At 36.3% G+C, this 13,905-nt stretch overlaps 1 protein-coding gene across 6 annotated transcripts in view; it reads right to left on the bottom strand.

Moving 5' to 3' along the window:
- Positions 1-13,905, bottom strand: part of ACSS3 (acyl-CoA synthetase short chain family member 3) — a 144,468-nt gene that overhangs the window by 6,075 nt on the left and 124,488 nt on the right. For 3 of the 6 annotated variants that reach the window (XM_033407181.2, XM_033407180.2, XM_049694322.1), the window contains 4 exons: positions 11,767-11,848; positions 9,491-9,613; positions 7,931-7,968; positions 6,592-6,658 (listed from right to left, as the gene is read on the bottom strand). In XM_033407181.2, coding sequence (XP_033263072.1) covers positions 6,592-6,658; positions 7,931-7,968; positions 9,491-9,613; positions 11,767-11,848 — 310 coding nt within the window. The remainder of the gene's footprint in view (positions 1-6,591; positions 6,659-7,930; positions 7,969-9,490; positions 9,614-11,766; positions 11,849-13,905) is intronic. The other 3 variants (XM_004280618.4, XM_033407182.2, XM_033407183.2) reach the window with 2 other exon arrangements.

Genomic DNA, 13,905 nt, shown 5'->3' with positions numbered 1-13,905 from the left:
CTGAACTCCTAGAAGACTCAATGAACTGCTAGAATGTTTGGTACAAACCCAGTGGACTAACTCACACTGCCCCTAATTAAGCATGCAAATCAACATTGCCCCGTATCCTGTTCTGAGCATCAGCCTTGAAGTATTCAGTTGTGAGGGCTGCCATCGACATAGCTTTTGACTCCTGCAGTGCTCAGGATGGTACGTGATAAATAAATGATTTTTGTACTATATGTTTTATTAACATCATTGCTGAGGTAAAGGTGTCTATGCCCTCTTTCCTTTAGTTGGTCCTGACTCAAAAGCTTCTGCAAAACACATACTACACAGACCATACAATACCACCTTCTCTCACTGCTTCAGTGTGAACTCTCAAAATGTTTCCCATTTGTTAAGTTCTTATTTTCTTTTCAGTCTGTATGTTGAGAGTAGAGACACATTTTATTGTCAGAGCTTTGTTTGGGCAGTTAGTCTTGACGGTCACCAGCCCGTGGAAGAGAATAACTTCTCTATAGCAGGTAGGACACAGACTTGGTAGGTTCAATCCTTTAAATCCTATTTAGTATTCCCTTAATGAATAGAGAAAAATACTTCTACCTGGCTAACCAGAGTTTTAATGGTCAAAAGCCCATTTATTAAAGTGTTCACTGGTGCTTCTATACCTGAGTTTTTGAAGTTTTACAGTTTAAATCACTGTAAAAAAAAAAAAAAATCATACATCTAGATATTTTGCACCTAACCAGTATGACTATAATTTTAACTAAATTGAACAACAAAACTTCTAGTCTGCCATGATTTCACCTTGCTATTTTAACTTCCATCCTTGGTCTCAGTGTTTTTAGAAGTGGATGGGAAAACACTGACTGGTTTTCTATAAGGGCAGAGAGAGTATTTTAAAATCAGAAGTAATATATAACACAATTCCTTATAATATCAAAGTTTCCCATTTTTTGCCAACTGAAGATATGATTCTTAAAAATCTGTGAGAAACATGTCATTCTCCAGAATTCCGTGCCATCTGTAAATGAAGTTCATTATAGTGGATAAAACATTATATTATTCTATCAGTGTTAAAAAAGATGCCATAAAGGAAGAGAGGCAGCTTTCTGTGTTGGCTCCACAAACAGTATTTGCATGCCAAATAATGATTTCAACAACCGAATTGTGAAAAGGGAAAGCATCAAAATATATCCTGGCAACATATTGGGACAGAAGCCCACCAAATGTCCTATGGGGGGGGCGGAAATCAAAAGCCACTCATATATTCCCTCCATATAAAATTCATGAAGTATCTGTGGTTAACTGGCATTCAAGTACCAAAAAAAGTGACACAACTTAAAAGGTAATTGTTTTACCCAAAGTGAGCATATAAATGTTATGGTAACAGGCCTGGCAAGTAACTGTCATTCTTGGTTTCTGCAGTACTGCCATTTTTGTGTAAATTTTATTTGATTTAAATGGTTTTATGGTTTTAGTGGGCTAAATTATACAGGTTTCTTAATTATGTTTTAAGTATTTTAATTTTAGAAAAAATTAGTTTAAATCAAGCACCCTCGTAAAATACACTCTGCAGAGGGAGATTGTCTTTGCTATGGGAAGAGGAGGAATATTGTTTTACCTCCTCTGACAATGGAGTCACCTAGGAAACTGCCAGATTCCACATCTTCATCAATATTCATATCAGTGCCCAGGAAAATATTCAGCAATTTTACAACTATTTACATCCAGTAGTCATTTAATGTTGGGTAGAAATGAAATTGCACGGCATCTCTGTTGAATATGCACTTTATGGAAATATATTCAATCTTGAAGAAATTATTCCTAAGATAGTGAACAAAATAGCTAGCTTGAAAAACAAACAGTGATGCTTTGGTCAGAATAACCTTCGAAAGGGAAACCTGTATGCGAACACTGCCCTAGGCTTTAAATGTAGTATTTTAACACCAGGTTTCCAAGTTTCCAAGGATACACGCAGGATTATTTAACAAACTAAATCTTAAGCTACAAGTGAAAGAATGAAATCAGGGAGCCCAATTTGTTCCCTGGAGATGTCTCTGCATGAAAAGATCTGCCCACAACAGTGAAAGAGAACTAAGCAGAAGGACCACATTGACTCCTAGTAACTTGAGCTCGCATGACCTGAACTAGCAGATTTAGGACACATTTTTCTTAAGAATACCTTGAACTTCCACCTAAGTGTCCCAATTGTCCAGCTAGATGGTAGGCTTTCAAAGATTAATCAGCTGTTCAAACAGATTTGGTTATTACTTGATATTTATAGAAGGCCCTCACATGCATTGGGATATGCAAGGATAATGTCCTCTTAAATTTCTAAAAGCCATTGTAGGACTCTATTTTCTTATGTCGAGAACAGAAAAGAACATAGCGTTTCCTGAAATGTTTGTGATGTAGTCATTTTAGTAGAATTTCTGTTTGATTTAGTCTTATGTAAGGTGACAAATTTGTCAAATGTTACTTTGGGAAACTGAAAAAGCTCAGATATTTTCACTGTATATAAATAGACATTCAGTCTATTTTTATTTTCTATAAATAATATTCCCAATGGATTTAAGACCCTCAAGTCCTATTTCAAAAAATCAAAGTGGAATCCAGCATTCATTATTAAGACTCCCAGAAAAGCATTTAAATATAAAATAAGGTTTGGGCACTTTAGTAAAAGCTGTCATTAATATGAACATTTCATGTACATATTATCAATTTGTTAAACAACTTTACTAAGGAGCTGGGAAAAAGCCGGTAAAAATGTTGGTTTTCAACCCTCTAATAGATTCTAACATGGAGAAGACAACCCAGAATTGAGATATTAATTTCCTTATTAGACATAAAAATACAATAAAGAGTTAATCATTTAATTCATATAAAGGGAGACATTCACTTCAAGAAGGCTTAAGGCTGAGAGGTGTCCTGTTACATGCTATGAGCACTCTAAGACCCAGGGACAAAATTCCTGTTAGATGTCATGGATTCTGGCACAGTTTTTTCAATTTTGCTGTTTTAACTGCCTATCTTCTGCCTGCCTCACTCTGCTGTTACATATAGTGAGAAGCATGTCAGTAGAAACATTAAAGCACAATATATATTTGAATAGGTTGGCACTCTTCATTCTAAAAATAAAAGAGAGCACTGAGAATTTTGACTGATAATAACAGCTACGCATATGTAATCTCTGTATTTTGATTAGCTGAGTCTGCCAGAAATGGACGTAATCTCCTATAAGCAAGAAATTAAAAGTTCCTGAAGCCAGAACCATCTTTTGTGAACACGCCAAAATACATGAAGCATAAATTTCAATTTCAGGTTATCACAAAATTCACAGTCAGTTAAAAACAATATTATAACAGCAGATAAAAGTCACATGTTCCAAAATATTTTATAAAATTATTTCCTTTTACTCAAATAATATCACATTGACTGTCACTAAGAAAGAAAAGCCTACATGACAAGAAGTGTTAAGTATTAATTTTGGGCTGAAGTTAAGTACAACCTTTTGAGAAAGCGACCATTTTTTTAATTAGAGAAAGGGGAACTATGATTCTGCATACTCTCATCCTACTGCATTATCAGTCATACTGCTTTAAGCATTTTCTTTAATTTAAACTGCAGTTTGCCCCATTCCATTCGAAAACTATTCTGGGTTTGGTTCTGGAAAAGATGGAGTAAATACATTCCATCTTATCACTTCCACTAATTGTGATGGAATACTTTGGGCTAAAATTCATACCAGAAGGGCTTCCCTGGTGGTGCAGTGGTTGAGAGTCTGCCTGCCGATGCAGGGGACACGGGTTCGTGCCCCGGTCCGGGAAGATCCCACATGCCATGGAGCGGCTGGGCCCGTGAGCCATTGCCGCTGAGCCTGTGCGTCTGGAGCCTGTGCTCCGCAACGGGAGAGGCCACAACAGTGAGAGGCCCGCGTACCGCAAAAAAAAATAAATAAATAAAAAAATTCATACCAGAAGACTCTATCAGAACTTAAGAGACAACCTGATGGTGAGTCCCTTGTTTTTTGCTTGTTTAGAAGTTTTTGGTTTTCATTGTTGTTATGGTTTGTTGGTTTGTTGATTTTGCCTCCTATATATTCTGGCCTGGGTTCTATATCAGTCAAAAATGTGGAACTGCCAATAAGTACAGACAGAAAAAGCCCTAAGAAATGCCTGCTGTGTCCACCTAGAGGTCCAGGAAAAGGAGCAGAGGAGCTGGGAAACAGAATCATTTTGATTTTATTGTCCCTACTCCAGATGGACACCAATGAAGAAGCAGTGTCTCTCTTCCTTCCTACAGAGCTGTAACCACCTTGTTGACTCTTCACACCTTTCACCAGGTGAATGCAGCCAAAAAGCTGTGTCCTCTCCCTTCTCCACTATCACTGTGCAGCAGATCCTGGGGAGGGAGCACTGGGGACTCCCCCATCTTACACCAAGAGAGCCAGGAAAGATTCAGTACCACTTGTCCTCCGCACCAGCAGCCATCCAGTTCCTGAGAGTTGATCCCTGTTGACTAGCTCTGCCCTATACCAGGCAAGTGCTAACAAAGAGACAGAGTCCCTTCCTCTCCCCAGGGACGCTATGTAGGTAGACCTTGCAGGACTGAACCCCAGCAGGAGTACGGGGAGGTTGAAGCCCTGACTTTATACCGAGAAGAGCAGTAAGGGGGAGCCCTGGGAATCAAAAAGTGAAGAGTAGATCGTGGAGAGAAAGGAGCTAGAAAAAGGGATATTTTAAATCTGAGTATGATGTCCTGAGCCTACTGTAAAGTTGTATATGCATGAATCCAACCAGAATCAGCATAGCACAGATTCTGAGCACTTAACTTGAGTTTCAGATTGGCCTCTGGGAGAGAGACACAGTGAGATGTACTAGAATAGCACTGTAAAGGCTTTGAAAACAAAATTGACATTGGAACCACAATCCACAGAAAGTGGGTAAGGACGTGTGGTATGATCTTAAGTGGCTTGACCATCTGCTAAAATAAACAATCACAAGAACAAAAATCCAGACGATTTTCAAAGGATCCAAAATCTCATAAAGTAATAGTCAAAATATAAAATGCAAAATTACTGGACATGAAAAGAATTAGGAAAACCTAAACACTCCTTTAAAAAAGTTAATCAACAAATGCCAAACCCCAATCCAAATATTACAAATATCAGATAAAGATTTTAATGTAGCTATTGTATCTGTAGGGGAATAAAACTTTTCCAGATTTCCTCATTGGCCCTATAAAAAACCCTAGCCTCCTGAGACTCTTCAAATACCTTGAGAATTTGATCTATAGCTGTTTGTTTAGTCAATTGCTCTGATATGAAAGGACAATAAAATTTTCTAATTTCCCTGGGTGGGCAAAATGCTTACATCCTAGACTAGATCCCTAGGTTAAACTCATAAGGTGCTGGGGAGACTGGCCCACTCACTATCTTCCTTGGTATTTACATGTCAAAAAGATGAAGGCTTAGAAGTTGGAAACATTTCTAGGTTGTAAAAGTTGAGACACACGGGGCTATCTGCCTCCTGGAGAGATGTTATGTACATATCAAAGAACTGGAGTTTGGATTCAGGCTATTATGTGTCCAAGGAGACCTCTTTAGGAGGGGGAAAGATAGCTGCCTCCTTCCTCTTTATAAGCAGAGAAAAATAATTTTCCTTATTTCTCATCTATGGTGTGGCTGGCTACTTATGTAGGGAAATTTCCCATCGGCTCTTGTTGGGTCACCTAGGGATAAGACCAGGAGTAAGAAAGCAATGACACACTTATTATTAAGAAATCTGTCTTTGACAAAGAATGCCTCATTTGCACATTTAGGATAAAATTAACAAAGATAAATATTAACAACTCCACAGTAACTGTGGCCCAGAAAGTATGGGCAAGCACCCTTGGAATGAATGGAGAAGTTCCCAGCAAAGAAATAGAAGCTACTAAAAAAGAACCAAATGACTTAAAAGAAGGGAGAAAATGTAACATGAGGGAAATAAAAAAGAGAAAAGGCAAGAAGGAAACCAATAATAAACTTGGAGACATAAATATATCAATACTTAAGTTAAATGTTAATGGTCTTAAAAACACCAGTTAAAAGATAGAAATTGTAAAACTGGATTAAAATAAGAGCAAGACCCAACTATGTTATCTACAAAAAGGCCACAGGAAACATAATGATCTAGATATATTAAAAAGGAAAGGATGAAAAAAGATAAATGATACAAACACTATTAAAAACACGATTACCACACAAAGCCAACTTCTGATCAGCAAAAATTACTATAAATTAAAAAAAAATCAATATATTAAACAATAATACATTGCAACTAAGTGAGGTATATCCCAAGCAATGCAAAGCTGGTTCAACAGTTGAAAATTAATTAATGTGATTCACCATATTAACAGGCTTAAAAAGAAAACCCACACAATCATATCAATAGAAGCAGAAAAAGCATTTGATAAAATTTAACATTCTTTCAAGATTAAAAAAAAAAAAAGAAAAAACCCCAGCAAATTAGTAATAGAAGGAAACTTCCTCATCTGATAAAGGCCATCTACAGAAACATCTACAGGTAACGTCATTCTTAATGGTAAGATATTGAATGCTTTTACCCTAAGATCAGGAACAAGACGAGGGTAACTGCTCTCATCACTCTTACTCAGTATCATAGTGGAGGTTCTGACCAGTTCAAAAAGGCAAGAGAAAGAAATAAAAAATATTCAGATTGGAAAGCAAGTGATAAAACTACCTCTATTCACAGACAGCATGATTGTCCACACAGGAAATTCCAAGAAATACAAACACATACACACACATATACACACAACTCTTAGAACTAATAAATGAATTGAGCAAGATCATAAGATACATATCAGTTCATAAAAGTCAATAGCAGTTCTATATCCACTAGCAATGAAAATTTGGAAACCAAAACTAAAAAAAATTCTATTTACAATAGCTCAGAAAACTAAATACTTAGGTATAAATTAAGAAAATATGTTCAGAAATTGGATCATTTGTAGAGACGTGGATGAATCTAGAGACTGTCATACAGAGTGAAGTAAGTCAGAAAGAGAAAAACAAATATCGTATATTAACGCATATATGTGGAACCTAGAAAAATGGTACAGATGAACTGGTTTGCAGAGCAGAAATAGAGACACAGATGTAGAGAACAAACGTATGGACACCAAGGGGGGAAAGCGGCGGCGGGGGTGGGGTGGTGTTGGTGAGATGAATTGGGAGATTGGGATTGACATGTATATACTAATATGTATAAAATGGATAACTAATAAGAACCTGCTGTATAAAAAAATAAATTTAAAAAAAAGAAAATATGTTCAGAATCTGCATACTAGAAAGTATAAAATGTCAGTGAAACATATCAAAAAAGACCTAAATAAATGGAAAGACATACAAAGTTCATGAATTGGACAATTCAGTATAGTCCAGATATCAATTTTTCTCAAATCCATCTATAGATTTAACACAATCCCAATCAGAATCCATGCAGGATTTATTTTAACTATAGAAAAGCTCATTCTAAAATATATATGGAAAAGTAAAGGAACAGAACATCCACACGATTTTTGAAAAGTGGAGCGATTTCGAAAATAGTGGACACTATTCAACTCTAAGACATTCTATAAAGTATCAAGACAGAATAGTATTGGTGAAAAGGTAAACACACAGATCAATAAAACAAGAGATACTCTAGAAATAGACCCACTCAAATACTGTCAGCTAATTTTTTACAAAGGTGCAAAGGCAATTCAATGGAGAAAGTCCAGTCTTTGCGACATATAACACATGGAAGAATTGGCATACACATTAAAAAAAAAATCCTCAACCTATATCTTGCACTATATACAAAAAAACCCCTCAAAATGTAAATTGATATAAAATGTAAAACTATAAAATTTTAGGTGAAAACAAAGAAGAAAGTATGACCTTGGGTTAGGAAAGAGTTCTTCGATAAACATCATCATCTATAAAAGAAAAAAATGCTGAATTAGACTTCATCAATATGAAACACACTTTTGCTCTATTAAGAGCACTTTTAAGAGAATAGAAAGACCAGTCACAGACAGGAAAAAAATACATATCTTCAAACTGCATATCAAACAAAGGACTTGTATCCAGAATACCTTAAAAACTCTCAAAACTGAACAATAAGAAAAACAACCCAATTTTTAAAAAGATGGGCAGAAGATTTTAATGACAGAGAAGAACATTGATGGCAAATAAACACAAGAAAAGGTTTCCAACATTTTAGTCATTACAGACAATCAAATTCAAAACACAATTAGATACCTTTACACATCTATTAGAATGATTTAAATAAAGAACAATGGCAATTCTGAGTACTAATGAAGATGGGAAGAAACAGACCCCCTCAGACACTATGGGTGGGAATATAAAATGGCACAGCCGCTCTAGAGAACAGTTTGGTAGTTTCTTACAAGCCTAAACATACACTTAACATGTAACCCAGCAGACTCACTACAGGCATTTATCCTAGAGAAATGAAAACTAACTTTTGCACAAAAACCTGAACTTGAATGTATATGGCAGCATTATTTATAACTGCCGCAAACTAGAAGCACTTAAAATATCCTCTAATGGGTAAAGGAAACATAAATGGGTTAGTACATCCACACAGTGGAATGCTGCACAGCAACGTAAAAGGACACATAATCGACATACACACAACTTGAATGGATCTCAAACGCACTTTCCTAAATGAAATAGCCCAGTCTCCAAAGGTTACATACTGTATTACTCCATTTATATGAGATTCTAGAACATAGGAACAAAAAAACATAGGAACAAAAAAAAAATTAGTGGTTCCCAGGGGTTAGGGGTGGGGAAGGTCAGAATAAAAAGGTGACATTATGGGGAAATTCTTGGGCAGTGTTGAAATTTTTCTGTATCCTGGTTGTTGGTGATGGCTACAAGAATCTATACTATAAGTAAAAAACTCATAGTATTATACAATAAAAAGGAGGATTTTATTCTATTTTAAGGTAAAAAAAATTGAAAACATTTTAAAATACTCTTCTGGGGACTTTGTGTAATTTACATTGGAAGAAAATTCTCAGGATTTAAGAGTATGATAAAATGTTGAAATCACACACCCAGTAAAGACTATACGTAAACCTGGTTATCAACAGGCGCAAATCAAGAAGCTAGAAGCAATCAGGTAGCAAGGATCAAGAACCAAATGTATATAGACTCTCCCATAAATTACAAATATATGTAAGTGCTTAAAATTCCTCTCTACCACTCAGGCAGGAATCAGGGGAATTTGGAGAACAGGAAAATCCACAGGAGAGAAAGTGAGCTGAGAGAAATACCAGAGTGACCAACCGAGCCTATGCTTCAAAGGAAGGGTCTGGAAATTTTCCAAGTGGAATGACTTAACCTCAATATGGACAACCTCAGTATTGACTTCAGCTCAGTTCTGTTCCTAAACACCACCTGGAATAAAAGACCAATAGTCATCAATACCTCTTCAATAGCACCTGCAGAAATCCTGTGACCTGCAACATTTATCACGTCGTCAACTCGAGACATAACATATATATAACCTTCTTCATCCATGTAACCAGCATCCATGGTGTCATAGTATCCCTGAAAATAAGAATAAATAATGTCTGATTAGCATATAGTATTAGGTAATGTAATCATTTTTAAGCTTGGTAAAATATAAAATGTGATAGAAATAGGTTTACTGTAATCATCTGAATTATTTTCATAACTAGCCTATGGAATTAAATTATTTTTGATTTTGAAAGCCTACTAGAATCTCTCTGCTCCCCTAACAGCCAGGAATAAAAGTGTTCTTATATATGTTCACGTTAAGTGTTTGAACTGAGAGTTGTAAAGCTTATGAACCCAATTTCTTCCTTTTAATGGAGAAATAATAGCTCAATATTTCCAGTATACTTTGGTATTGCAAAGTAGTTCTTTGATAGATTTCTTCTTTAATTGTGTTAATTTTTAAAAGCATTAAAGCTCTTTATGAATAATTACAAAATAGACCACTAGTTTGTTAACATAGATTTGGATTGTACTGAAGCTTCAGTGAAATATAGTTAAATAGTAAGTATAAAATTTATTTTCTTTTATCGACTCAAGAGTAGCAGTACATCTTCACTGGTCCAGGTATCACAATAGAATGAAAAATCAAGAAGAATAAGAAGTAGAAAGAAATAAATATTATTTTCCCTAATGCTTCTGAGTTACAGTAATACCTGTATTACAAGCATGGGCTTCAGGACAAATCCAGGTGAGTCACTATTTGTGTTTCTAAATCTTCCTAAGACTCAGTATGCTCATCTATTAAACAGGGTAATGGACCATACCTTATAAGGCTGTGAGAAGCATACATGAGATGGGGCATCTAAAGAGGGCAGACCCTGGCACATCATGAGCCCTGAATAACTGGCAGCTCTTACTGCAATTACTATCAGAGAGTAAAGTAAAGACATGGGCTCTGGAGCCAGAATATATGGGTCCAAATGTCAGCTCTGTTACTTAAACTGGGAGCAAGTTATAGAACCCTTCTGTGCTGTTATTAAGTCCTTAGATGAAAGGGTTGAGGTCAGGGTAACAAGACAGAGTATAGATTCACTACATATAGTTTAACCATAAACTATGGTTTATGGGGCTTTGAAGGAGCTTTCAGTGTTAAAGGTGGTCATGCTGAAAACCACGTGCACATATTATGAACCACTGTCAGGTTGTAATTAATCACATCAGTACTCTGGTGATTTGACTGCGGCCCATCAGGCAGATAGATTGGGCTGATTGGAGTCAACTCTACTGACAGATCTTCTCTGCCACAGTCCCTTGGGGCATGTTTAATCTTGGCTACTGAGGTCATTTAACCCTGAGATGTCTTTCTAAAGGAAGCTATTTTAATTCTTGTCATTTGTCTAGTTGATTAGGTTAGCTGTCCTTCACAAATAATAAAGATAGAATGCTAAACAGACTCACCTTTTTTTAAAATGAAATTCTAATCATTCATTCTTTTTTACCCAGTGTAAAATGAGGACCAGGTATCTCTCTCAGGGAAAGAAATAGAAGCGAAGAAACAGCAGAAAGATGATAGTGGGACCCTTTCGCGTATTATCAATTATGTGCTGTTATAAACACAAACCACAGAGTAATAGGTAAATGATAAAACAGAACACAGAAAGATACTGTTTGTTATCCAGAGCACTGGGGGTTAGGCGTTGAGAACACTGTCTCTATCCTGTATCTGTATTATAAAATAAAGAACTCAGAGGACACTCAGGAAAGAATGTCAGTAATAGCTAAAGGGATTTAAAAAAACACAACTTCTGGCAAACAGAACAAATTTTGCTCACATAACCGGGGGAGAGGAGGTAAAGAGGTTCTAATGACAGTGTCCAGTTCTGATCAGATGTTCTCAGTCTGTGCAGAGGAATCCAATGTGAGAAATCATACAGAAAGTCCCCAGAAGTTTTAATTTAACAAAACCTTTCTTGATATGAAAGGCTGTTACGTTTCAGAAAAAGCTGCTAAGAGAAACGGAGAAAGTTCTACGTCCAGAGATTGATAAAAAATATTAAAATGACTTATTTAGACATTTGAGGTTTGGGCATTCTTATCCCTGAGATCTGGAAACTGGTCCAAATAACCTTTAAAAGTTGCTTTGTGATCCATGATTCTAAAAGCCAGCTACTCAACTTAATAGGCAAGAACTATAGAGAAGTGTGTAAGATGATTTTAAAAAAAAAGTACAATAAAGTTCTTACAGGAAATTTTTCAAAGTATAAATGCTTGAATGCCTCCTGATTCTTCCAGAGTCCTGAAAAAGCTCCAGGTGGTAATGGCAACCTTATATAAAAACAGAGCAGTGAGAATTATGATGAAAATGGTAATAAAGACAGATTGATTAGAACTAACAGTTTTTCACTGTGATGGACAATTACAATTCAAATCCCACATTGAATTGTAACCCCTAAATCCACTGGACAGATCATGTCTAACTGAGGCTGAAGTGGTTGACCATGACATAGCAAAGTCACGAAGGGATGACTGTGGTTCCTGGGAAGGGCACAAAAGGCACACACATCTGGCATTCAAATAGTTATTAGCATCAATCATTGTTTCAGTAAGAAGCATAACATCTGCAAAAAGGAACCAAAAAGGCATCACTGAATGCATTACTTTTTGAGAGAAATATCCTTCCACCATAGGCAAATAAATCTATTTTTTTGAAGTATCAAGGTGCTAACTGCCACCTTTGCCAGTCTCTTTGTGATAAGATGTTCCAATTAAACATCCCACAAACAGTCTTTATCTTCACAATCAATGTGCCTCCCCACTCTGAGAATTCCCTCTCACTCTTCTCTCTTCTGTTCTTTCTTTTCATGAGCATCCAGACCTATGAGAGTTCTCACACCTATGAACACACGAAGATAGGTGAGCATATAAAGTAGATGGTAGCGTATATCTGTTCTTTTCAATCAATTTCCTCTTATATTTCTTTCATTCTTCCATAGTATGAAACAGGTGTTATACACACAATAAGGGCTTCATCTTTATCTATCACCCATCTGTCTATCTATCTATCTTTATGTAAACAAATGAATTCTCATATCGGTTCCCTGCAGGAAGTATTACCTAACGAAAATAACCGCTCAGTGTATTTTCAGGAAACTTTTTAGATGCTTTATAGTTTGGAAATTTAGATACTGTAAAACTTAAAGATTTTCAAAACCCCACCCTCCTGTACTCACAAAAAACACCAAGTGAAGTGGTGACTTCACAGTGCAGATGTGAGAAAATGGAAAATGAAGTAGACATGGTTACTGCCAACATGAGGCAACATCACACACCTTCTACCCCAACATTAGACTTCGGAGACACTGAACTGTATTCTCACATTCTGTCAGGCAGAAAATGCTGTTACCAGTGGGATCAGCTGCCCAGCTGGGATTGCCCATTGCCTCTATGTCTGGCCTACCCATAGGTCCTCCCTTGCTAGGTCTTCTTTTTGTAATATTTTAAGATGGAGGAAAAAAGGCTACATCCGCGTTTCTGGACCTCCCGTAATTTCATAAAATGCATGCGAAAGCATTTTGTAACCTGAAAAAAACCCCCAAAACTACAGAGATGCTGCTATATTGTTGCTGTTGCTGTTGTTACTGTTACTGTTCATCACTAAACCTGCAGGAAGGCAGCAAGCTGAAGCAGATGATCCCTTCAGGTCCTTCTACCTGATTTTTCTATGTTAATCTTTTGAATGAACCTTGTATATAATTTCACTTTATCTGTTTAATTGTTAATATTTTTTTTAATTGTTAATATTTTTATAACAAGTGTAAAAATCATCATTACACATTGAAATACAATGTGAATATGGCAACCACTAAAAATCATTTATTTAGCAGCATTTACAGGATGCTGAGGGTAAACAAATGAAGAGGACGTTAAGAAGAAATGACAAATCAAAAGCCAACATGGGCCACAAGAGGAAACATTAATGAGTGAAGCCTACTATACTCAAAATATACAACTAGAACAATAAACCTGACAGAGATGCATTCTGCTTGCATATTAAGTAAGAAATAATTTTCAGTTGTTCCCCAAAAATGTACCACAATATATAGTACTTTCTGTGTTTCATGGGGATATTCTTTTAACAGACGCTTGGGTATAAGAAAATACCTCCCTACAATAAGAATAAAAAGGCAACTGTGATAATAAATGGCAACTAACATTCAGGCTGTACTGGGGACAACAGAGAGTGGTGTGGTCTGAGATAAGTTTGAATGTACACACCAGGTCGAGTGGCAGCAGTTGTTCCTTAGTTCCACAGATACACAGACACACAGATATCCTGATGCAAATCCATAAACACAAAACACTGCCCATACGAAGAACAATGC

Source organism: Orcinus orca, chromosome 11 (assembly GCF_937001465.1).
Source record: "Orcinus orca chromosome 11, mOrcOrc1.1, whole genome shotgun sequence".
NCBI lineage: Eukaryota > Metazoa > Chordata > Mammalia > Artiodactyla > Delphinidae > Orcinus > Orcinus orca.
The sequence above is the reverse complement of the archived record's forward strand: the minus strand, read 5'-3'. Positions and strand labels throughout refer to the sequence as shown.